The sequence below is a fragment of the Panthera onca genome, chromosome A2 (genome assembly GCF_046562875.1).
Source record: "Panthera onca isolate mPanOnc1 chromosome A2, mPanOnc1 haplotype 2, whole genome shotgun sequence".
NCBI classification, from domain to species: Eukaryota; Metazoa; Chordata; class Mammalia; order Carnivora; family Felidae; genus Panthera; species Panthera onca.
In genome coordinates this window covers 130,788,034-130,811,698 of record NC_138340.1, presented here as the reverse complement: position 1 = coordinate 130,811,698, position 23,665 = coordinate 130,788,034, and the positions used below count along the sequence as shown (strand labels likewise).

Below are 23,665 nucleotides of genomic sequence, written 5' to 3'. Positions count from 1 at the left end.
CTCTTCTCCCCAGCTCACGCACTCTCTCACTCTAAAATAACTTTAAAAAAAAGTTAAAAACAGAACCATCCTATGAGTTAGCAATCATATTACTGGGTATTTATCCAAAGAATATAAAAATACTAATTCAAAGGGATACATGCACCCTTATGTTTATTGCAGCATTATTTACAATAGCGAAATTATGGAAGCAGCCCAAGTGTCCACTGATTGATGAGTGGATAAAGAACATGTGGTATACACATATACACAATGGAATATTATTCAGCCATAAAAAAAAATGGAATCTTGACATTTACAATGACATGGATAGAGACTATAATGCTAAGTGAACTAAGTCAGAGAAAGACAAACATCATATGATATCACTCATATGTAGAATTAAGAAACAAAACAAATGAGCAAAAGAAAAAAAAAGGAGAGAGAGGGAAACCAACAGAATTTTATAGAGAACAAACTGATGGTCACCAAAGGGGAAATGGGTGAGGGGGATGGGTGAGAAAGGTGATAGGGATTAGGGAGTGCATTTTTAAAAATGTTTTTATTTATTTTTGAGAGAGAGAGAGAGAAAGAAATGGAGGAAGAGAGCAGGGGAGGGGCAGAGAGAGAGGGAGGCAGAGGATCTGAAGTGAGATCTGTGCTCGAACTTCAACGAACCATGAGATCATGACCTGAGCTGAAGCTGGATGCTTAACCAGGTGAGCCCCCCAGGTACCCTGAGGAGTGCACTTGTGATGAGCACCAGGTGATGTATGGAAGTAGTGAATCGCTATATTGTACACCTGAAACTATATTAACTGGAATTTGAATAAAAACTTTAAAACACACACACACACACGAGCAAAGTCTATCACAGTCACAATCCCCAAATGGGAAGTGACATCAGAAAATGATAATAGAAATGAAATGTTAAGAAGGGGAAGTGTTGGGTTACCTTTTGAGTGTTCACAAACAGTAAGAACATTTCATAGAAAAGGTGAAGATGATATCTAAACTAAGTCTTAAGGAATGAGTAGGGGGTTGTAAGGTAGAAAGGCAGGAAAAAGACATAGGTGGAGAGAAAACAGGAGTTATGGTTAGACTGGTGAAAAGATGATGAATTCTCTCAAAATATGCAGAGATAATGGAAGTGGATTATTCAAGAAAAGTGAGGCTTTTAGAACAAGGAGCCATCACTCTGAAGATTACAAGGTATCCCAGTGACTACAGATAAAACTTTAGTGTGGTAACATAGCTGAGATAGGAATAGCATCATTAGATTCTTCACATGGACACTGCATAAGACATTTGATACACAACTGAATTCAGAATCAGGACTCAGGATCTTGAGAAAATATCATCCCTGAGAGCAGTTACAATTCTTGTCTATCTCTTACGGTGCCTAGATTGTCACCGGCCACTACTACCATGTGCTACTGTTTGTGCACATACACATGCCTACACTTCCAGTAACTCAGAGAAGTGGCCTCAACTCTCAGTACTTTATCTGTAATATGGCTTTCAAATTAATTCACAGTGGGAAAATCAACTCAAAATAGGAAGAGGTGCACTTAAAAATCCAGAGCATTATCCTATATGAGTTTAAGTTTTAATCCACAAACTTTTTCAGGCTACTCTGTTCTAATCTCCAAATGGACATACTTTATTGGATTTCACAAGGTCTCTTCTTTTGTTTAGCTGATATTGTGTTCCTTTTCCTTGCAGTTCACATTGTCTGTCTTCTCTTGAGACCTTAATCCCAATTATACCAACCCCCAATTGTATCTTAATCCCCAGATCTCATTATTCACTTTAAATATCATCTGTTCCCTCTTTAATATATGACCCTTATGGGACAAAAGCTTGGAAATCACTGTAGTTAAGAGGGGAAAGTCCTTTTGGAGGGGGTGGCAGCCCGTGGATGCTGTTGTTGTTCATCAAGGGAGCTAAGAGGAGAAAACAGCAGAATACTTTAAATTGATCCCAATCTTCTTTCCTAATGATGTGGAAACTACCATCATAATAGACCAGCCTTTTCTCACCCCAAATACCTATTTCAAGCAAATATACTTGGTATCAGGAAGGAAAACATAAAATAAACTGTAGACTGACCAACTGAAAGATTCTCTGAATGAGGAAAATTCTATGGTTGTCTTGATCCCAATACAGAATATAAAAGTACCATGATGATATGTTTGCTTACTTTCAGAAATAAATTGAGTTGTTATTCATGTTAAAGAAAACTTAAAGAAAAGAAACAGTAAAAACATTCATAGGCAAGGAAATAATCTGTTACAAAAATAAATTATCAAAATAGAAAAAAGAATAGAGAATGGGGAGATGAATGGAGCCAAAAACAATCTGAAAAATTGCAATCCATCATTAGAACCAGATAGCATTCATCAGACTTCAGAGGTACCTGAGCTAATCACCAAAAAATGCAGTTTACCATTAAAAAGAAGTACCCTAGTGGAAAATTAAGTACCTCTGAATATTGGATAAGGATGACCTTGGACTTTTATCAGTTGTGCTAAACCAGAATGAAGGATCTGTAGTAGATACGTATCTCAGTTTTCAGTAAGAGAAAACATACAGCAACAGACCAGCATTTTACCTTTCTGGTTAATCAGACTAAACTTCACTCCAATTAACACATCAACATTTAAAAATGTTTACAACAAATCAACATTTTTATTGCACATACACATACACAATTTTAAATACACACAATCACCACCCCTCCCAAATGATGTGGGGTCTTGTTTGAAAATTCTTAGAAGACTGGAATAAAATCTGGAGCTTAAGGGGTGCCTGGGTGGCTCAGTCATTAAGAACCTGACTTTGGCTCAGGTCATCATCTCATGGTTCATGAGCTCGGGTCCTACGTCTGGTAAACTCGAGTCTTGAGTCTCGCATCTGGGTGAACACGAGCCCCGCTTCGGGTAAAAAAACAAACAAAAAAACCAAACATAAGCCCTGCTTCCAGTGAACCCTCTTCTCCCCCTCCATTCCTCCCTCCCTCCCTCTCTCCCTCTCTCTCTCTCTCTCTCTTTTCTCTGCCTTTCCTGGGATTCTCACTCTCCTCCTCTCTCTCTCTGCCCCTCGCTCACTGGTGCCCTCTCTCTCTTCTCAAAAAAAAAAAAAAAAAAAAAAAAAAAAAAAAAAAAAAAAAAAAAAAAAAAAAAATTAAAATCTGGAGCTTAATTATGAGTATCCTGCCATGGATCAAAACAAATATATAGCAATGCAGGGGTATATGGCCATTTTTAATTATGGAAAAGATAATTTTTCTTGGAAATAAAAATTTCTTAGAAACAATCAAGAAAAAAATAACAAAAAATTACTTTCATCTGGAGAATAAAATTTAAATTGCAGATTTCTTTAAAAAAAAATTTTTTTTTTTTTTTTTTTTAAGAGAGAGACACAGAGTGTGAGCAGGGGAGGGGCAGAGAGAAAGGAGACACAGAATCTGAGCTGGCTCCCAGCTCCAAGTTGTCAGCACAGAGCCCAATGCGGGACTTGAACTTGTGAACTGCGAGATCGTGACCTGAGCCGAAGTTGGATGCTTAACCGACTGAGCCACCCAGGCACCCCTAAAAGTGCAGATTTCATGTGAGCACTCAGTGAATAGGCTCAAGTCCTCCATCTGTGCCCTTTTGATTATTCTCCTAATGTTGATCTCACAACTGAGGAGTAGTTACAAGCAAGGAAAAATGAAAACCCTCAGGTATCTGTGATTGAAAAACAGCAGATTAAATTAGTGGGGACAGGCAATGAGGAGTCTTGAGTGAGGATATACTCTCATTTTGGGCTTTTTCCTGGAGGCAAAGAGAAATCATAGCTGACTTTTGAGCCGGAAGGTTACATGAGAGTTTACACATTTCCGAAAGCCTTATTTACCCTGACATCCAGTTTGAACTGCTTAAGGAACATGCACTATTAACAAGAGCCTCTGGACTACCTGTCCTGCCTCTACGTATGCATCGTCACGTAAGGACTGCCACAAAGTCGTTCCTATCCAGCAAATCTGATTCATGTTACTCACTGACCTAAAACACTCCCCATCACGTAGGAGATAATCCAAGTTCTTTTGCCAGGTACACAAACTCCTTTTTAATAGAGCCCTGCCCCCTCTTCAGCTTTGTCTCCACCACATCATTTTAGGCTGTATGTACCTATAGGGCACCTCCAAGCCTTTCCTCATGCAGCTTCCTCTATCAAGAAGGTCTACTTTACCTGGCAAAGACCTTGGCCTATGTATCACCTCCTGGAGAAGCCTACCTAAACCTCCCTGATAGGTTAGAAGCACACATGACAGAGTGCTTCAGTGTGATTCTTCCACTGCGCTTCTGCATTATTCTCCTCTTAAGTAGCAAGTGTCTCCTTCAGGGCAGGGACTGTGCCTTGTTCTTTCTGTGCCCTCAGGACTCAGCACATAATTAGTGTTCAATAAATGCTCGATGAAACACAGAGCCTAAGAAGATCAAAAGTGCCCTTTTTGATCAGTAAGGTGAATTGTCTGTGTGCTCTCTTATTTTTAATTAGGAAGAGTCTACTAACTGCTTTTGCAGACCATTTGGCCTGAAGGAGAACAAAGATCCAAATCTTGAAACATCCACAGTCTCGTAAATAAGGGCCTGAGCACTGGACAGTTTCTTGGTTCTTCTAAGATGGTTATGACACGTAATCTTGAATCCCATTTTATCTCTCACTACTTCTCTCTTTACTCTGGAGTGCTTTAACCAGTTTCTGAAGTCTCCCTGGATGACACCTGGCTCTTCCTCCCCCTCCCCCCATAAGCTCAGGTATACTATCCATCTACATGCCTGCCAGAGTCTTTCCTAGTCCTCTGGTCTCTCTCACTTCTCTTGTTTTTTTTTATTTTTTGAGAGACAGAGACAGACAGAGCGCTAGTTGGGGAGGGGCAGAGAGAGAGGGAGACAGAGAATCTGAAGCAGGCTCCAGGCTCTGAGCTGCCAGCACAGGGCCCAATGCAGGGCTCGAGCCCACAAACCGTGAGATCATGACCTGAGCAGAAGTTGGACACTTAACAGACTGAGCCACCCAGGTGCCCCAGGTCTCTCTCACTTTTTCCATGAAGCCAACTATGACCACCCCTTTCAAGAAAATGTTTTGTTTATTCATTCCTCTATCCACTAATGGGAGCTTAGCATAGTTACTGACATGTGTGTCTCTTCTCCACTTAAGACTATAAGCTCAAAGAAGACAGAAACACAGAAGGACACAGTTGTGTCCTTTTAAAACATTTTCCAAATGACTTATCCCTATGTCAACCCCAGCTCAAGTATTCTATAAATATTTAGATTAACTGGTAAGTGACTGAGTTTAAAGGCATACTCAGGATACAAAGGCACTAATCAGTAAATCCAAAGATGGTCACTTCAAACACATTAATATACCAATGCTTTATTCATATAACCTTTTACATTTTATAAAATTCATCTCTTAAACACCTCACTAGTAAACTGCCAGATAAGAAAGATTATTATTTCAATGTTAGTTATAAGAAAACAGAAGTTCAGGCAGTATAATTTATTTAAAGTCACACATCTAAAACATGAACTGGATTCTTCTGTCTGTAAGTTTAGTGTTCTTTGCACTACACTATACTCTCAAACTCAGGAAGAGACCAAATTTCAGGGGCTGTATGTACAAAGGACAATAGCTATCAGTTAACAAAAGGACTTAGCATGTACTATGTAAAATCTGAAGTACCTAAATGATAAAAGATAAGGAAAGTAAAAAGTAACAGTGATGGAAAAGCCCCAGCATAAAAAAGACTACCAATTTTTAATAAGCTCTATCTGATTCCTCGGTGGTAACCTTCTAGAAAGTTTAATATTCATGAGAACAAAGTCAATGTATAAGTCCCAATGTCCATAAAGTCCAGTAGTAGATACCATGTTCTACAGAGTGCTAGAGAGAGAGAGAGAGAGAGAGAGAGAGAGAGGGAGGCGGAGAGAGAGAGAGGACCTTTCCTCCCCAACTTGAAAACAAGCACTTACCTGTACACACACTCCTTGGCTGGATCAGAAAGAAGGCTATCTGGAAATAAGGGAATATCTTCAATATATGTAGTGGAGTGAATGGTAACTCTAGAGATACTCACCTGGAACCTCAGACTGTGACCTTATCTTGAATAAGGGTTTCTACAGATACAATTAAGGTAAATATCTTGAGATGAGATCATCCTGGATGAGGGTAAGCTCTAAATGCAATGACTGAAGTCTTTCTAAGAGACAGAAAAGGAGAAGACAAAGAGGCATGGGAAGAAGGCCGTATTAAAACAGAAGCAGAAATTGGAATTATGCTGCCACAAGCGAAGGAATGCCCTGATGCCGCCAGATTCTCCCTTAGAGCCGTCAGAGGGAGCCTGGCCCTGCTGACATCTTGATTTCAGCTTTCTGGCCTTCAGCACTGTGGCAGAATAAATTTCTGTTGTTTTAAGCCACCCAGTTTGTGGTAATTTGTTACAGGCAGCCTTTGAAAACTAAGTATATCAGTTGAACTATTTGAATTAAAATTTCTTTCTCCAGAAGCAGGTAAAGGGATTCTCCTAAGTAACTATATGATTAAGAAGTATATAGCTAAATCAATCTATGGTTCAAGAATGGCTTTACATAAAAGGCAACACTTCAGCTAAGATTTTAAATATGAATAGGACTTAACCAGAAAGACAAAGGGAGGGAGTTTACATTTACAAGGAGGGTTACAATATTTATAAAATGTAACTTATGAAAGCTGTAACTTAAAAAAAAATGTTGCCCAGTAAGTATATGAAAGTGTGTTTGAGTTTCCACAAGTATGTGTGATTTTCACAGCAGAGTCCAAAGATCAGCTAATATTAATAATATTATACTAACTTTTGATATCTATCTATACATAAGATGAATTCAGAATCTGATTAATGTATAATCACAAGAGGTAACAACAAACATGAAACTTCAGAAAAAGGTGGAAAGACAAAGAGAACAATTTCACTTATATGCTGCTTGCCTAAATCAGTTTACTCTGAAATCACATTTTAAGTGAGAATCCTAAAGAAATGGAGATTTGCCAGTTGGCTCTGAATACTGCTAACTAGAAGTGAATAACAATGGTCCAATGAATCATTTCTAAGCTATTTTAGAAAACCTTTCATTAAAAAATTCCTCTACATCACACTTGTGGATTTTACATCAAAGAGCTGCCTGGATTCATCATTTCATTAATAAACAGTAATTCAGAAACTCTGACATTTCTGACAATGATGCCACACATAGGCAATTAAAAAAAATCGCAACCAACCTACATTCTTCAAGTCAATGAAAGTTGATAGAGGAATGTAAATTAAATTTTTACAACCTTAAATAATGTATTAAATAGCTATGGTTACCTGACTTAATAAGAAGCACAGGCTTGAGTGCCCTGGAACAGTAGGTCAGAAATTGGTTACTTTAGGGACACATTCCTTTTCATTGTTCAATATTCGAATCTTAATTCAAATGTACTGAGAAAGGGATACTAATATGAAAAAAACAAAAGATACTGATTTGAAGAGTTCTCACATTGTGCTCAAGGGCTAAGTTTTATTTATATAAATACTTACTTCATTACTACCATAGACATTTTCAAAAGAACTCTGGCTTTCTGGATATAACGGGGGCGAGGGGATGCTCCTTAGAGGATGTTACATCTCCCTGAGGGAGAACAAATAGTGTTTTGTTTTGTTTTGTTTTGTTTTAATCCTGTGCCTACTACTCTATGCTTATTCCCCGCCCCCCCCCCCCCCCCCCATTAAGTGCTTGAAGTAAAATAGGAAAGCTATAAAAATGAATGACAATGGTTATTATTATATACACTGGGTGACTGATCTCTTTTTGAAGAGGTTTACAGATGAACTCTTTGGGAAATCTAAGCTCTTAATAAATACGATCTGCTTAAGAGGAAGATGACCCTGACTAGCATTTCCCAAATCAAATTCCATGGAAGACTGGTATCCCATGAAATGTTAATGTGTGCTATTTGAGAAAAAGATAGTGGGGTCAAATATTTGGGAAATGACAGTATAATATTTATCTCTTGGTCACAAAAATTAGCAACATTAAAGTCTTGAAGGAAGCTATAAGTAGCTGAAAATTATTTGATCATGAAATTCTTTGTGTAAAAAGGTATTACAACATTCTTCTGTCTTATAATTAATTCTTTGGACTCCTGAAATATTGTCCCTAAAACCATGAACAGCATACTAAATTTACATTAGCCCCACCCACGTCAATCACATAGATGAATAAAAACAATGAGAACACAATTTTATATGAAATCTCTCAAAAGCAAGACAACAAAAAATGATTTTTTTTCAGTCCATTACTTAAAAGTTTAATTCATTTAGGCTGTAATAATGTGTAAATTCATATGGCTGGATGTATTTGGAGTTTCAAGTAATGAAAACAGAATTGTGCTATTTATAGAAACAACTATAAATACTGATACCTAAAAATATCGCATTAACAGGGGGGACATTACTAACATGATCTGTTCTGCCAATAATTTCTAAGATGTTTCACAAGGAAAAAGATCAAGAACAGGAATCTTTCTCTGGGGCATCACATTCCATGTCATCTAGGGGTCATGAGAAAGAAAGGGTGTTATTACCTTATACTTGAGAATTATATTACAACTGGTTGATTATTCAGGATTAATGAGCTCAGGGTTAGGAGTTCAGTGGCCATATGGGCAAATGTAATGAGGTGCCTGGAGCTAGGCCTCTGCCAACACTGCCAATCAGCACGGCAGGGGTCTCTAAATCCACTAGCAGTTTGGCTCTGCTCCAGCAGGGGACCACCTCAAGACAGTGGCCTCATCTCCATCTGGGTCTGGGATGCTAGTCATTGTTGAGCATGTGACTAATTTCTTGGAACCAAGCCTCAACTTGCATACCTTTTCCAGCAACTGAGTCCTCAACTGGTTGCCCTGATTCCATAAGCTGTCTGATCTGACCTCCATCCAGAATCCATGTTCCTTTTAACTTAGGTCTTTTAATGGCTTGTCCTTAAACTCCAGTTTATTTGTGATTGCGTTCTTGCTACTGATAAAGATTCTCTCCTTAACCAGACTCTGGCTTCCTGAAGGCTCCTCTGAATCCTTTTCTTCATTAGGCCTTGCTAGCCCAGGTTTTACAAGAATTCTAAGTCAGTTTAGAGAGAATCCCCCATTCTCCCTATCTGATGAGGTTCCTCATCCTCTACTATCCTCTAGGTCATATCTCATTATCTGATATTTCACCCTGGCTTGCCTTTAGCAAGAATCTTGTTAAGTCTGTTTAGCCAGAATCCACCTGATCTTTCCTCTTAGTAATTTTCCACCTCCCTGCCCCCAACCTGCTCCTTGGCTAAAAATCCCCATCTTTCCTTGTATTTGGAATTGAGCACAGTTCTAGACCCGTTTAGACTTAATTGATGCCTATTTTATCATCTATGTGGCCTTCTCTGCCTGCAGTCTCTTCCTCATCACAGGGTCTAAACGGACACTCAACCTATCAATGGTAGAATCTTCATATATCACCTGCTGTGTCCCAGCATATTTTTCTAGTTTCAGGAATTTCTATCACCTGACTTCATTAACAGAGGCATATTATTAAATTCTAGTGTGAGTCTTCATGATCTTTTTCTTTGGCAAATACCCACACTTCCTGACTCATCCTGCACTCTTCAGTACATTGTTAACCTGACTGAACTTTGATCTTGTCATTCTCTTCCCTCAAGACTGCAGAGTCAGGATCTAATGTCTGAGAGTAAATGATCCAGTTTGAACTTGCCTTTTCAAACTTCTTTTCACTGCTCCTATTTACCTACTATTCTCTCCAGGCAAAATGAACTGACTTGTTATCTGCCATACATGCCCTTAGTTTTTCTATTGTACTCCCTCCCTTTGCCTAAGCATGTGCTAAATGCTCTTCCTTCTTTATGTCCAAATCTTATTCAACTTCAAGACATAGTACCATCTGCTGGGCTTAATCTCTTTCTGACTCAACTCCATCTTGATCACTCTGATGGTCCTTAACATTTTCTACCTTGTAAAATAATTATTTATGTGCTTTTAAAAGTGTTTATTTATTTTTGAGGGGGGGGGGGAAGGGAGGGGCAAACCGAGAGGGAGACGGAATCCGAAGCAGGCTCTGAGCTGCCAGCCCAAAGCCCGATGTGGAGCTTGAACCCACGAACCGTGAGATCATGACCTGAGCCGAAGTCGGACGCTCAACCGACTGAGCAACCCAGGTGCCCCTATAGTTATTGATGTGTTTCTTATATCTTCCCTATTAAGCTGTAAGAGCCTCAATGACAAGAGCTATCTTGTTTTCATCACTGTATATCTACAGCATTTAGAAGAAGCTTGCACATATGCTTAATAAAATTTTCAGAATTAAGTCTCAGTACTATTAATAGCTCTTTTAGAGGCACCTGGGTGGCTCAGTCGGTTGAGTGTCTGTCTTTGGCTCAGGTCATGATCTCACAGTTCATGAGTTCAAGCCCTGCATCAGGCTCTTAGCTCTCAGTGCAGAGCCCACTTTGGATCCTGTCTCCCTTTCTCTCTGCCCCTCCCCTAGTCACACTCTCTCTCTCAAAAATAAATAAAACATTTAAAAAATAGCTCTTTTAGATTCACAAAAATGGAAAGGAGAGGGGAGAGAATGAGATGGGATGTGTCCTAATGATCTAGCCATACTCTCTTGGAGTAGAGACCCTAGAAGTCATCGATTGCAGTGGTTCTCCACAAATTTTCTACGTTAATATATCTGGTTAACTCACGTGTGCAATGAGATCTTAAGGGAATATCCAGATATATTTCTTTTTTACACAGACTCTAGGATATGTGTAACTGGGTTCCCTAGCTACACCTACCTTCTCTTTCTTTTATTGATATTTGAAAGATGCAGTTGAAAGGATGCTAATATAAATGAATTATCTCATCAATTACTCATTACAAACCATGAGTGCAAATAACTTCTCTAAACTTAGACAGTTAGAGGCAGAAGTAGGATTAAAACTCAGGTCTCTGCCTCCTTGTCTAGTGAGCTTTCCATGAAACAATACTATCTCTGATCACTGCTGCTAGAAAAAAATCCCAGTCTTAGTAGGTTATTAGCATTACTTTCCTTCATGTGGGTGCATACTTATAAAGCTTTCAAAAATCATTCACAAACTGGTTTTTAAAAAATTCCAATAAGCTTCCAGACTCTTTTTCATCTTCTTTTCCTACCCCTGCCCTCCTCCATTTGTGGAAATTAGATGTATGGTGCTTTAACAAAGAGAGCTTGATTGATGTTGTGTTACTGATCAACAACAGTTCTTGCTATTAATTGCTTTATAATGATAATTACATTTAGGAGTACAAGATATTCTCTTTTCTAATTGGCTATTACTGGTGAATAGCAGCTTGTTACATAACAGAAGATTGTGTTAAATAAATAACCACAATCACAATGCTGAGGTCCTTCGCTTAAAAAACAAATTGCTCTAAGTTTTTGGATAAAAACACTAAAAAATTTTTTATAAGGCAGGGTCTCTATAATTACTTGGGGGAAGATTTGTCTTTCAGTTAAGAAAAAGCATGACATGAGGACAGTGTTAGGGAAACCAGGAGTCAGAACAGGCATTTCCTTTCTTTTAAAAATAAACACATTTAAAAGCTTTCAGCTCCTCAGTCAATACAAACAAACTGCAGATTCAAATGCATCAACTTCTTCCCACAGTGTGACATGGAAACAGAAAGGCCTCTCCAATTAGCTCTGATAAAATATAATTGCAAAGCCCCACCAACTACATTGAAATGTTCCCATAGATAAAGCCAGGGGCTCTTCCTCATTTGTGCTGCATGGGACCCAGTCACCACTCAACCAACACCAAGTGCCATCACAGTGTGGCACTGTAGAAGATGTAGGGACACCAAGGTGTATGTGACAGTCCTTATCCTTAAAGGCTTCCATATAATAAAATCAGGAGTATGTCTCAATTCAAACTGTAATGTTGATTAGTTTGTAATTATTTACAAGTTATGTCTAGACTTTTCTAGTAGCAGTTGTCATAATAATAATGAGCTTAAACAACCTGTGCAAGGTCACACAGGTTGTAACTGGCAGTTACTTCTGAATCCACTTTTTTCCAATTCCAAAGACCCGCCACAGCTTCTTATGATACATCCTCAGCAACTGCTTCGCTCCTCCCTATATTCACTGCTTCACTCAACCTCCCAAAAAGGTAGGACTTAACTGCAACACTTTTGTCTGTTTTTTAAATTTAACTGCAGCATTTTTATGATGAAATGGGAGACTCAGAGGTTCAATAATTTTCCGCATGTTCATAGTGCTACAAAGCAGCAAATTCACAATCAGAACCCAATATTTCAGACTTCGAATCCAGTTTTTCCTCCCACACATTTTTACTCAATGTAGTAATTCAAAGGTACGAAAACATGGGAAAAGCCCAACAGTATCCCACATTGACTTATACCAGTTGAAATATTCTACCACTTCTCAACTGTTGATACCTCTTCCCCAAAGGAAGCAAAGGTCTAAATCCTGTTTAATTTTAGAAACTTTACTTGGTTCCTAGAGCTAAGATGGCACCCAGCCTCAGCTGACTAACTTACAAATAAATGACACAGGCACAAAGAGTAGTGGCTGAGTTGTAAACAAAGGCACAAGAGTGGTCAAATCTATCTCCACTTTTGGAAAAAGCTGCCCTGCTCACGTTTGGGTCAATGAGGTCAGTGGGAACATACATTTCAGGAAGAGACAGCAATTTGTTAAGATGCCTTCAGTGAAATACCAATCCATTTGGAGTTTATTAAATAAATCATAGTAAAACTGAACCCCAACTCTATGGCAAAGTTCTCCAAGAACAGGTAACAGTAACATTTAAAGATTCAATCATTGGAGATGGCAGTATACTATTTTGTATCTATTTACTCATGGATTTATGTGTAGGAGACAGTATAATTTTTATTACATGAATCTGATCGATATTATCTTCAATTGTTCAAGAGCAGAAGTGTATGGGTATGTGTTGTGGAGGACAGCACTGTTCTTTTGCATGAATGGAAGGTCTTTGTCAACATAATGAGAAGTGTATGTAAATTCTACGTCTGATAGTCCAAGTAATCCCTCAACAGAAACCTGGTCATGAAATAGAACACAATAAGGTTGTAGCACTCAAAATCATCACCTGTATCACCTGTGGCACACGTGCCAACGATGTGCCCATACCTGTGTCTGAAATGAGTCACCATTTATTTAAGACCAGGCTACTGTATCATCATCTCACTCATCTTTTCAACATTCCAGCAAGACAGATAGGATTTTACCCATTTTACACATGAGAAACTGAGGTTCAGAGGCTGATTACCTTGCCTATGGCTGGTAAGTAACCAGGATTTGATCTTACATTGGCCTGACTTCAATATGTACACACATCCTCTTTTTCCTATAGCACATTGCCTTCCTATAGGAACATTAGCATTGGAACATAATTAGGTCTAAGGGAAGTCTGTTTCAGACGTTATCCAATGGAATGTAGTTGCTATAAGACATCATTATAACAGTAAGTAGGATAAAAGTTCTGTTTCTGTTGCTGTGTGTCCTTGTGCAAGCCACTCTTGTACCAGTTTCTTGCACTAGTTGTAAATGGAAAGGGGATAATACAAGTATCCACTTCAGGGATGTTGTGAGGATGAAATGACCTAAGACTTGTGAAAGCATTTGAAACAGTACTTGGCACAGTTACTGTTCAACAAATATTAGCAGCATCATTATTATAATATCTTCTTTTATAATTTCCTCTTAATATCCTGCAAGCTAAGCTAGTTCCCAAATATTTTTATAGGAAAATAAAGGATGTTCTGAAGGAGGTTTCTATAATTTTTTTTCTTCCGTGACATTCTCCAGATTGTACCTTGCAAGGCCATCCCAGTATGCAAGATTATCTGAGCTTCTTGCTGACTCTGAACGTGGGTGTGTGTTTAGGGAGCTGGGGGTGAGGGGGCAGCACGGGGTAAGGGTGAGAAAGGGTATGAAGATAATATAAAAGGCTTTCAGAGCGCATAGTTGCAATACTAGTACAGAGCACAAGCAGACACCCTGACAACTCCCGGGAATGCAAGGGCAGCCTAAACAGGTATCACCAACACATTCCTAAGCTTCTCCCCGGTTACACCACAATTCAGACTGCTTCCTAAGTAAATACAGAATCAGAAAGCAGGCAGTTTCATCGTTCATTTAGGCATATCTTTATATTGAAAACAACTAATAGTTATTCAATTCCAAGCTGCTAAAGGGAAATGTGCTGGCATGTCATAAATACATAATTGAATGAAATAATCACAACTCTGCAAGGTAGGTATTATATTTTCATAAATGTAGCAGCATAGGCAATAGTCATACACAACTGATAAATACCAGAATTGACATTTAAATACAGTTTTTCCAAGATAGGGTCTAGTTCTCTTTCCACTGTCTTGTCAAATGTAGGAGACTGGATTTAAGCATTAATGCTAGAAATAAGATGACAAACTGTGGAAAACCAGATAACTGCCATGCAGATGATGCGACACCGATTTCAAGGTCTATGCAGCAGTTCATTAAGTTATGGGTTCAAGGTTATAAAGGACAGATGTAAAGTATTTTTTTTAATCATTATCTATACAACACTAATACTTTACTTAAAAAAAGACTGGAGGGGCACCTGGGTGGCTCAGGTCATGATCTCACGTTTTGTGGGTTTGAGCCCTGTGTTGGGCTCTGTGCTGACAGCCTGGAGCCTGGGGCCTGCTTTGGAGTCTGTGTCTCCCTCTCTGCCTTTTCCCTGCTTGTGCTCTCTCTCTCAAAAACGGATGAACATTAAGAAAGGAAAAAAAAAGAAAAAAAAAAAAGAAGAAGAAGAAGAAGACTGCAAATTTATGTCAAAAGGCTAATTATGACTACCTGTGACAAAATATCATCTTCATGATGATATTTTCTGCATTTTCTAGTTGGTGTGCATAACTTTCATAAACCTAACATATACTCAGTTTTTTACTTGATTTCAATTCCTCTGCGTAAAATAGCTGCCATTCGAAGTACTCTGAATAAATTTCAGATACATTTTAACCATTAAACTGTTAGAGTGTTCACTTCATGCAACTCTGATAAGCACTGGCATAAAAGTAAAATAAGACAACTCTTACCCTCAAGAAGTTCACAGTCTACCAGGGAAGACAAAGCTGCCAATAAATAACTACAGTCTGCTATGCTAAGTGTGATAATGAAGATGCGGGAAGGAAAGCAGGGTGACTGAAGATGAGGCTGGAAAAGTAGATTAGAATCTTAAATGCTATGCAGAGAATTGAGATCTCATTACATAAGCATTAGAGCCACACTGAAGATTTGAAGTGAAGACGCATTCATACATTTGTGTTTTGGAATATGCATTTAAGGAGGCAAAAGTCAAGAGTATGTGAGATCAACAGGAAGGTTTTGCAATCATCCAGGCTAGAATTCATTTCTTGTTAAACAATGATTAAACACTGACAGGGTTCCAAGACAGGCTTGGGTAGACAAAACCAAACATGTCAAAGTTCTGGTCCCCAAGAACACAGTTTGGAGGATGGGGGACACAGTAACTCAGCAGCAATGGTGAGGGTTAGAAATAGAAGAGTGGCTAAAGAGATGAAGAGAAAGAACAAATTCAAAAGATTATTTCAGGCACAGAAAAATAAGTCCTAGTAACTGGTCAGGTTCAGGACCTGAGGGCAAGATAGGAATCAAGGATGCTCCCTAGGTTTCTAGCTAAGGCTTGATGCTACCTATCGAAATAGCAAATATAAGAATGAGGAGTTGACACCACCCGCTACCCCCATTCCTTCTAGAGATACTGCAAATGCGTTAACAAGGTCTCCAGAGGAAACACATTCTAAATCCAAAGCAGCATTCCCATGATTGTCATCTACTGAGCATGCATTTGCAGGGAAAAAAGTTAACTATGGCAGATTGTAATATGGATGCACAGATTAACCCTGTCAGAAATCAGCTCCGTCTCAAACATTTCCTAGAAGTATTGTCAATTAATAAACTATATGTACTATCTTACTGCCTCTAACTAAAAACAGCAAAAGAAAAAATACCAGTAATACATCCCAAAGTGTGAGAAATTGAGTCCATTTACCATCTGTTGTAAACTTTAGAGGACAATATGAAATCCCAGTTACAGTTCAAATGTATGCAAAGCAGTGTTGTGCAAGATCGGGGGCTTTCCTGGTGAGGGACGGAGCCTCAGATCTCAGGTAAGGTGCTATCCCTGCCTGCACACCACTCAGAGATTCATTCTAGCAGAACTCTTCTGCTCCAGGATATTAAGTACACAGGTTGATATTTTAATTAGAACCATAGTGAAACCTCCTAAAAGAGGCAGTTTTCAGGAAATTAATGATTTTCAGGGAAAGATATTTTTGAGAACCTAAGTAAATGCTTAACAAAAAAATATGAATATAATTTCAGTATCATTATTTCCAGCTGAAATTTGTATCACACTTTGCAGGCTTTGAAAACAATTTAGATAAAGTTACAGAATAATACATAGATTATTAAGGGGATTTTTAGTGACAACCTTACAAGAAAGACATAAAACTCAACCATTAGCTCTCCCATTGACTGATAACAATTAGCGAGAATACTCGTCAATTACGAACCACAGTGAGGAATTTTTTTGTTACAGATACTTCAAATTCACTGCTGCTCCATACTGTCGTCGAAAAGAAATTGGAACCTAGAATTATGCTTTACAGCACTTACTTAATTCAATCCAATAGTCATTTAAATATTGGCCCTTGATTAATGATTTCCTCACAGTAGGTAAGCACAAGGGAAAAGGACATTTATATATTACTAATAGGAGTGTATGCTGACGTCTTTCAAAGGGAAAAATCTGGTATCTATTAAAATTTTAAACCTGTGTTACCTTTGATCCTGCAATTCCTCAAGAAATCCTCAAGAAATTCGTTCTTTGCCAGAGGGGAAGGATATGTATATGAAGTTGCTCACTACAAATTACTGAAAAACTAAAGCCACAGTACATGTTCATTAATAGAGGAATGGTTAGAGTATGGTACATTTGTATTATGGAATACAACTGGCAGTCTTTAAAAAGAAAGAAGCAACAAATATACTGACATGGAAGAAATATACAGATCATTGGGAGAGAAGGGGGTGCAGATCTTTGAGCTTACATACAATGATCTCTTTTTATTTTTCAAAATCAAAACAATACAGATGTGTGTCATCTAGGAATATGTCAGAAAGAACACACAACAAACTTTTAACAGTCATTATTTTGGGAATGGACTGTGTGGTGGTGGAACTTTCATTTAACTTACACACCTCTGAATGGCTTCAAATATTTATAATGAAAAATTTCATAATTTTAAATAACTAATGATATCTAATTGTCCAACAATGTTTTTGGAAGAAACTCCCAATTTTCTTTTATATGAGTTAATCCGTGGGATAAATTCACCAAGGATTTCATCTTTAAATGTTAAACAGGTAGCCCTCTGGAACTTTGAGAATCTGGAAAACCTTAATAGTATCTTACCACCAAATAAGAGCCCCCAAATGAAATGGTCAGGTGTGGGCTTAAGTATTTCAAGTCAGGAGCCTATCAAAGATTTCTTTGGTAGAGGTATTAAAATAATTTCAGAGATAGGTAGTTCCACTGACGGGCAGTGGGAGGAGACTGCACTTTATCTCTGTGCTGAGATAAACACTCAAAACTAAATGTCAATTTAATCGTGAAAACAAAAACAAAATAACCAAAAAAATCTCAAATAAGGCCAGAGAAACCTTAAGCCCCCAAACCATGTCAAATAGAAAAAGACAACTTGTTGGGGCACCTGGGTGACTTGGTGGGTGAAGCGTCCAACTTCGGCTCAGGTCATGATCTCAAGGTTGGTGAGTTCGAACCCCCGTGTCAGGCTCTGTGCTCACAGCTGGGAGCCTGGAGCCAGTTCTGTGTTTCTCTCTAGGCCCCTCCCCTGTTGGTGCTCTCTCTCTCTCAAAAATAAATTAACATTAAAAAAAAAAGAAAGAAAGAAAGAAAAAGACAACTTGTTAAATTACACAAGACAAAAAAAGAAGGGAGGCGGGCGGGGATAGATGCACTAAAGGTAAACGAATAGGGCTAGGCATCCTCAAGACAATCAATCCCCCTGGCAGCTTTCAAAGTTTGGTTTATGATCTCTATAGTGGATCAGAGGGCAACTTCAAAGACAAGTAGCGTCAAAGTAGTTGCGATGATTTTCATAACCACCCTCAAATTTTCTCTGAAGCCAAGACTGCAAAATACCATTTCCTTTCCTCTTTCTCGGAGAACTCAGCATGGGTCCACATTCAATCCTGGCGATCGCCTGGGGCGGTCAAGAGCTACCAAAGAGGCTGTGAGAGACACTTTCTCTTCAGATGCCGCTCTTGCCAGCAATTGAATAAATCTGTAGAGTGGAGAGAAGTGACCAATCTACAACCGGAAAACCGCCCGAATACAAGTAAAACATATCTCCCGAGGCCAAACCAAGCAAACCGAGGCGGAGGCAGGATACCGGAGAGGAGAGAGCTAATACCGGAGTTACAATCACACATGCGCGAACGTGACTTGACACACACCCACCCGGCAGCAAGCGCAAACCTGGGAGCTCCAAACCGAAGAAAAACGCTCAGGGAGCTTCTCTGGTCGCCGGGAAGCCCATTCCATCCCATTTTCTTTTCCCCACCCAGACAGCCGTCACCAAGTATCCGCTTCCGACCCCACACCGCCCCGCTGGGCCCCTCCCATGGATCCCTGGCGCTCAGGTGGCTTTAGAGCTGGCAGGCTCCTGGGGTTTGCCTGGCGGTCAGCTGCAATCCTGGTCGGAGAGAGAGGGAAAAAGACCACTTACGGTTCAGTGGAACCGTACTCACCCTCATAACTGACACTCCCAGATTCGCTATGGTTGCTCTTGCAGTCCTCCTCCCCTCGGGCAGCAGCCCCCTGGGTCTCGGGAGCAGCCATTACAAGGCAGGCGAGAAAAGGGAGGGCAGCTGGGCGAGCCCGGAACCAATGGAAACGCGACTGGAGGCGAACCCCCCCATCACCGCGGGGTTTCCTCCACGTCCACGCCTCGCCATCACGTTCTAGGCCAATAGGACACGGAGAGCGGCGCCTAATCCCCGCCCCCAACCGCTGATGCCACGCCCCCTTCCGTGATGGAGCGGCCCAGAACTACAATTCCCAGCGTGCTGTGGGGACTCTGGGACAGGGAGGGCTGGAAGAGGCGCTGGCGGGCGGGGGTGCGCCGGAGAGTACCCTGGCTTGTAGCTTAGTTCAGTGAATCAGAACAATGACTGCGCCGCCGGGTCCCCAAGAGCGCGTCGGAGGACTGTGAGCAGCCGCCGCCGGGAGAGCGGCGGGCGGCGCAGCCTCAGCGGAGCGGTGTCACCGCCGGGCTCGGGAGCCTCCAGCGCAGACCTTGCCTAGCGCTCACAGCCCGAGCGGAGCCGCGGGGCTTCAGCGTTGCAGCCGCTACTCGGGAGCTGTGCATTGTTGTGAGACGGAGAAGGCGCGGGGATTACAAAGCCGGAAGACCCCGGACCCCCCTTTAGCCATGTGGATACCTACGGAGCACGAGAAATACGGCGTGGGTAAGTCTCCGCGGGGCGAACTTTTATTCCGCTCTGGCCCGAGCGGGTGCGCATTTCGCGTCCTTGCCCCTGCGCCCCTCTCGCTCTGCCGGGCTGGAAATGCCTAATTCTGGCATCGCGCTGCGGGTTTGGGGCTTTGCCGAGCCGGCTCCGGGCAGTGGGGTATGCGCTGGGGTCTCGCCCTTCACCGCCCCATCGGTGCTCCCCGCACCGGCTCCCGGAGTGCCGGGACGGCTGGGGGAGCGCGCGGCCAGCCCTCCTGCTGCGGGCTCTGCCTGCGGAGTTTGGAGTGGCGACGGGGCGTGTGTGAGTCAAGTTGAAGAGGAGGGTGAACGGCGTTCCGCTCCTCTCCCTCCTTATCTTTCTTCCCCAAAGAGGGCAGTGGGCTGCAACGATTCCCTGGGGTGGAGAGAGAGACAACAAGTACTGCGCAGAGAGAACACCCCCAAAACAGAAGGGGAGGGGGGCGCAAAACCTTCCCTCCGGCTCCCTTCGACATTCCCGGAGTGCGGAATGTGGCACTGTCCTCAAAGGAGCCGCTCTGACAGACCGAGCCTGACCCTAGCTTCCTTCCTTCCTCCTATCCCGGGTTTATGGGGTGTGAGTGTTTAGGGGCTGGGGGGATTGTAAATTTCAACATCTGCGCCTCTTTGGTCTTTGGAGGGGAACGGGTATTTCAGCAATGCTTTTACTTCTGGCCACCCTCTCGGCCCGGGGTAAGCGCGTTGGGGGTTGGTGGAGGACAGCTGTGGAGTGATAATGGGGAAGGGGAAATCAGAAAGCCTTGGGTCTTCGAGGCGAGGAGACAGCTTTTGGGAAAGCATTACCCTGACACTGGCTTTCGGAGGAGAAGGAACAGGGTAATGCTCGCTGTTCAGTGTAAAGGTGAACAACAAAGGACATTAATGTTGACTGATGAATACAGGAGTCTCCCTTCCTTTCCCTCCTCCCATTTCAGGCTGATTACAGTTCCTGTTTTTGTTGTTTGATTTCAGCTGGGTCGCCCCTTGACAGTTACTCCTTTTAAGGTTGTGGCTATTAAGAAGCCAGGCTCTCTGACAAGCCTGCAGCGGCCAAATGCAATTATAACCTCTCAGAAGGTTTAACAGGGAGAAAGCATTTTGGATTTTACTAACAGTCTTTATTCCCTATAATGCCCCGTTCTGCTGATTGGTGTACTTTTTCTTTTTTTAATTGGGTACAGATCTAGTGATTTAGACGATGTGTAGGTATCTGCTTCTGTTCTAAATTAATTTCCCTGTAATTTAGACAATGTGGAAAGCCTTTCCAGGGAATCTTAGTCATAGGAGATTTTTTTTTTAAACTTTGCATGGGAATAGGACTTTGGAGTCCACTGAAAGGACTGTAAGATTAAACAAAGTCAATGAAAGCTAATGAGCTTTCTTTCTGTTTGTGACTGTTCAGCAAGACAATAGTTTGTCCTGGACCCACCTTTGGGAAGGGGTTCCAGCCTTCCCTCTCTTCAAAGTGTGATGGGAACCTTTGCCAGGCACTGTCCTGGCAAGGAGTAGATGTTGGTGGTTGTTATTTTCCTTCTGTCCACTTTCCCCCACCTTTTTGGGTAGATTAACCCTTGCTGGGAAAGACATTGCCTTTGCTGAAATGGTGAGGAACTGGAGTGTCCCCTTGTCACTGGGTTTAACACTCATTGGAAGAAACAGACCCATCCAGCAACACTGTCCCGCTTGGAGTCGATCCCAGATGTTGCTTTCTTCCAAGTGTTAAATTATACAGATTATGGATGGGATTTATTTTCTTGATTTCTTTATGTGCCAGGTCACAGCTGGGTGCTGGTATTGATTAGTTTTTCTCTCGCCTTTCTTTATAAGCCTTGGGCAGAGGCTTAAAACACACTCTGGGATTTCCTGGAATGGCAAACCGGATATTATCGGTCAAATGTTTTGGGCTGCAGCAGACACCTTGCTTTTGGGTGGTTGTAATTTGGTTGCAGAGTAGGGGGAGGTGGGAGGGTGAGCTCAGCGTTGGGAAAAGGAGGTTGAGATGAGAAGTGAGGACAGAGGTGGGTCTGCTCATTTATACAATATCACACATACAGGAATGTTAACCATCTTTTATTATTAATTTTTGAGCATTTGGCTTATGGAATGCTTAGCTGTTTTTTAGAATCCATCTGTTAGGCGTGTGCATTTGTGTGTGTGTGTATGTGTGGTGAAAATTTTGCTAGGATACTTAAGTGTGGACTTTATTTCTCACCATGGAGAGCACTATTTGTAGCTGTCTATGCTGCAAGTTTTTTGTTTTTTTTTTTAACCTTGGCTAGTGCATGTGCTTTCTTTTCTAGTTTTTATAAATACGAAAGAAAAGATACTTTATAGACACAAATGTTTGGCTGATATCAGGTGTAGTAGTAATGTAATTCCTCATTCTATGAAATAAATTAGTCTTTGTAACTTGGAATACCTGAAGTTTTAATGCAAATTGTATATTTTTCCAATGATGCTTTTTATCCACCATCAATTATATATGAGATAATTATGTGTCTTTATGTTTCAGTTTCAAGCAGCGTTGTAAATATGGATAAACTTTCTTCAATGTCATGCCTAGTAAGATGTATCAGAGATAGAAATTCCTTTTCAAACCTGACATGTGGGCACTCTCCCCACCCAATTGGTGGATGGTTTTAAAACAATGTCTGCTTAATTTTATACCAAAGTGTTCTGATTCTAGGGAATTAGAAGATATAGTGATAAAGCTGTAGTCCTGAGGGAGAGGAGACCTTGTCTCTTTAAAAACATATTAGTAGGCACAATGATGGACATATTTTATCTTGGGAAATTCTGGGTAGCTCTTGGCCCAAAGCTAGACAGTGCTGCCAGCTGGGTGACCTTAGGTAAGTCACTTAACGTTTCTGGGTCCCAGCCTCTTGGTCAAATGAGATCAAGTTCCTTTCCAATATTCTTTAGAGCTCTTCCAAACAAATGTGTCCTTTGGTTAGAAAGATACCTCTATGGTGTAGAGATTGTTATAAAGAAAGACACTTCTGTTGTGACACATCCCGCATCGTTTTTAACCAGGATCAAAGGTAAGCAAAAGCTACCTGGCAGGCTGCCAGAACCAAGGTGCTGGTTGTTCATTTTTCAATCTGTTTGATTCTCTCTAGTAAGAACTCCACGCGCAGTGCCAAAAACGTTCTTGGTAGCCCCCTCACAAATTTCCTTATGATCACTACCTGCTTCCCGCATGCCCTCATCAGACATCCCTCCCTTTCCTCCCTTAAAGGGGTGGGAATTAGTCACAGAGAAAGTTATGCTAGGACTGTTGCATATATATTTCTGTGTTCGTTTATTCAGCAGCCATTTCTGCACAGGGTTCCCAGGTGAGCCAGCATATCTCACTAAGCTGCAAACTGCACCTCTCAACCCCGGCCAGATGTTTTACATGTGTGCGCCTGTTTAAGCTTAGAGGGATATTATGTGCTGGATTGATCAGTGCATAAAATTCATGAGCCTGACAAGAAGCAAAACTCAGAACAAGCTGATCTGAAGGTTATGAGTGTCATTTTAAAAATGACATATTTAGTCCTTGTGTCATCGAGTCCTCAAAAGAATTCCTGTCCTCCATTTCTCTTGAAGTGTTCTGCTCTCATTCAAGTAGGAATCCCATTCCTTTTTAAAGCTCTCTCTATTTTAGGGGAAGCGATACCTTCTATTATTATATGGAATCTTTATGATACCTTTTCCTTGAAATGGGTGCTTTAATGGTAGCTTGTGTGGAAGAGTTGGAGTGAGTGTACCTATCTTCTTAGCTGTTTTCAGTTTCTTAGGTATTAGTGTATTAGTGTCTTAAAATGTTTCCTCTTTGTGGTACCATGGTGTATCCACATAACGTGTATGGATAAATAATGGTATGCTGCCCGAAATTGTGACATTTAGAGCCTGGCACAGGATTCTATTTTTTTTTTTTTTTTTAATTAATTTTTCTGAGGGTGGTGGGAAGGGCAGAGAG

At 40.8% G+C, this 23,665-nt stretch overlaps 2 protein-coding genes across 8 annotated transcripts in view; one reads left to right on the top strand and one right to left on the bottom strand.

The window, feature by feature from the left end:
- ZNF277 (zinc finger protein 277) overlaps positions 1-19,099 on the bottom strand; it is a 113,307-nt gene extending 94,208 nt beyond the window's left edge. Inside the window, exon 1 of one of the 4 annotated variants that reach the window (XM_060632902.3) lies at positions 18,959-19,099. In XM_060632902.3, the coding sequence (XP_060488885.1) occupies positions 18,959-19,049 (91 nt within the window). In that variant the 5' untranslated portion in view covers positions 19,050-19,099. The remainder of the gene's footprint in view (positions 1-18,958) is intronic. The other 3 variants (XM_060632903.2, XM_060632905.2, XM_060632904.3) reach the window with 3 other exon arrangements.
- A 182-nt stretch (positions 19,100-19,281) lies between these two features.
- Positions 19,282-23,665, top strand: part of DOCK4 (dedicator of cytokinesis 4) — a 432,206-nt gene continuing 427,822 nt past the window's right edge. For all 4 annotated transcript variants that reach the window (XM_078440451.2, XM_078440457.2, XM_078440464.2 and 1 more), the window contains exon 1: positions 19,282-19,678. In XM_078440451.2, coding sequence (XP_078296577.1) covers positions 19,642-19,678 — 37 coding nt within the window. In that variant the 5' untranslated portion in view covers positions 19,282-19,641. The remainder of the gene's footprint in view (positions 19,679-23,665) is intronic.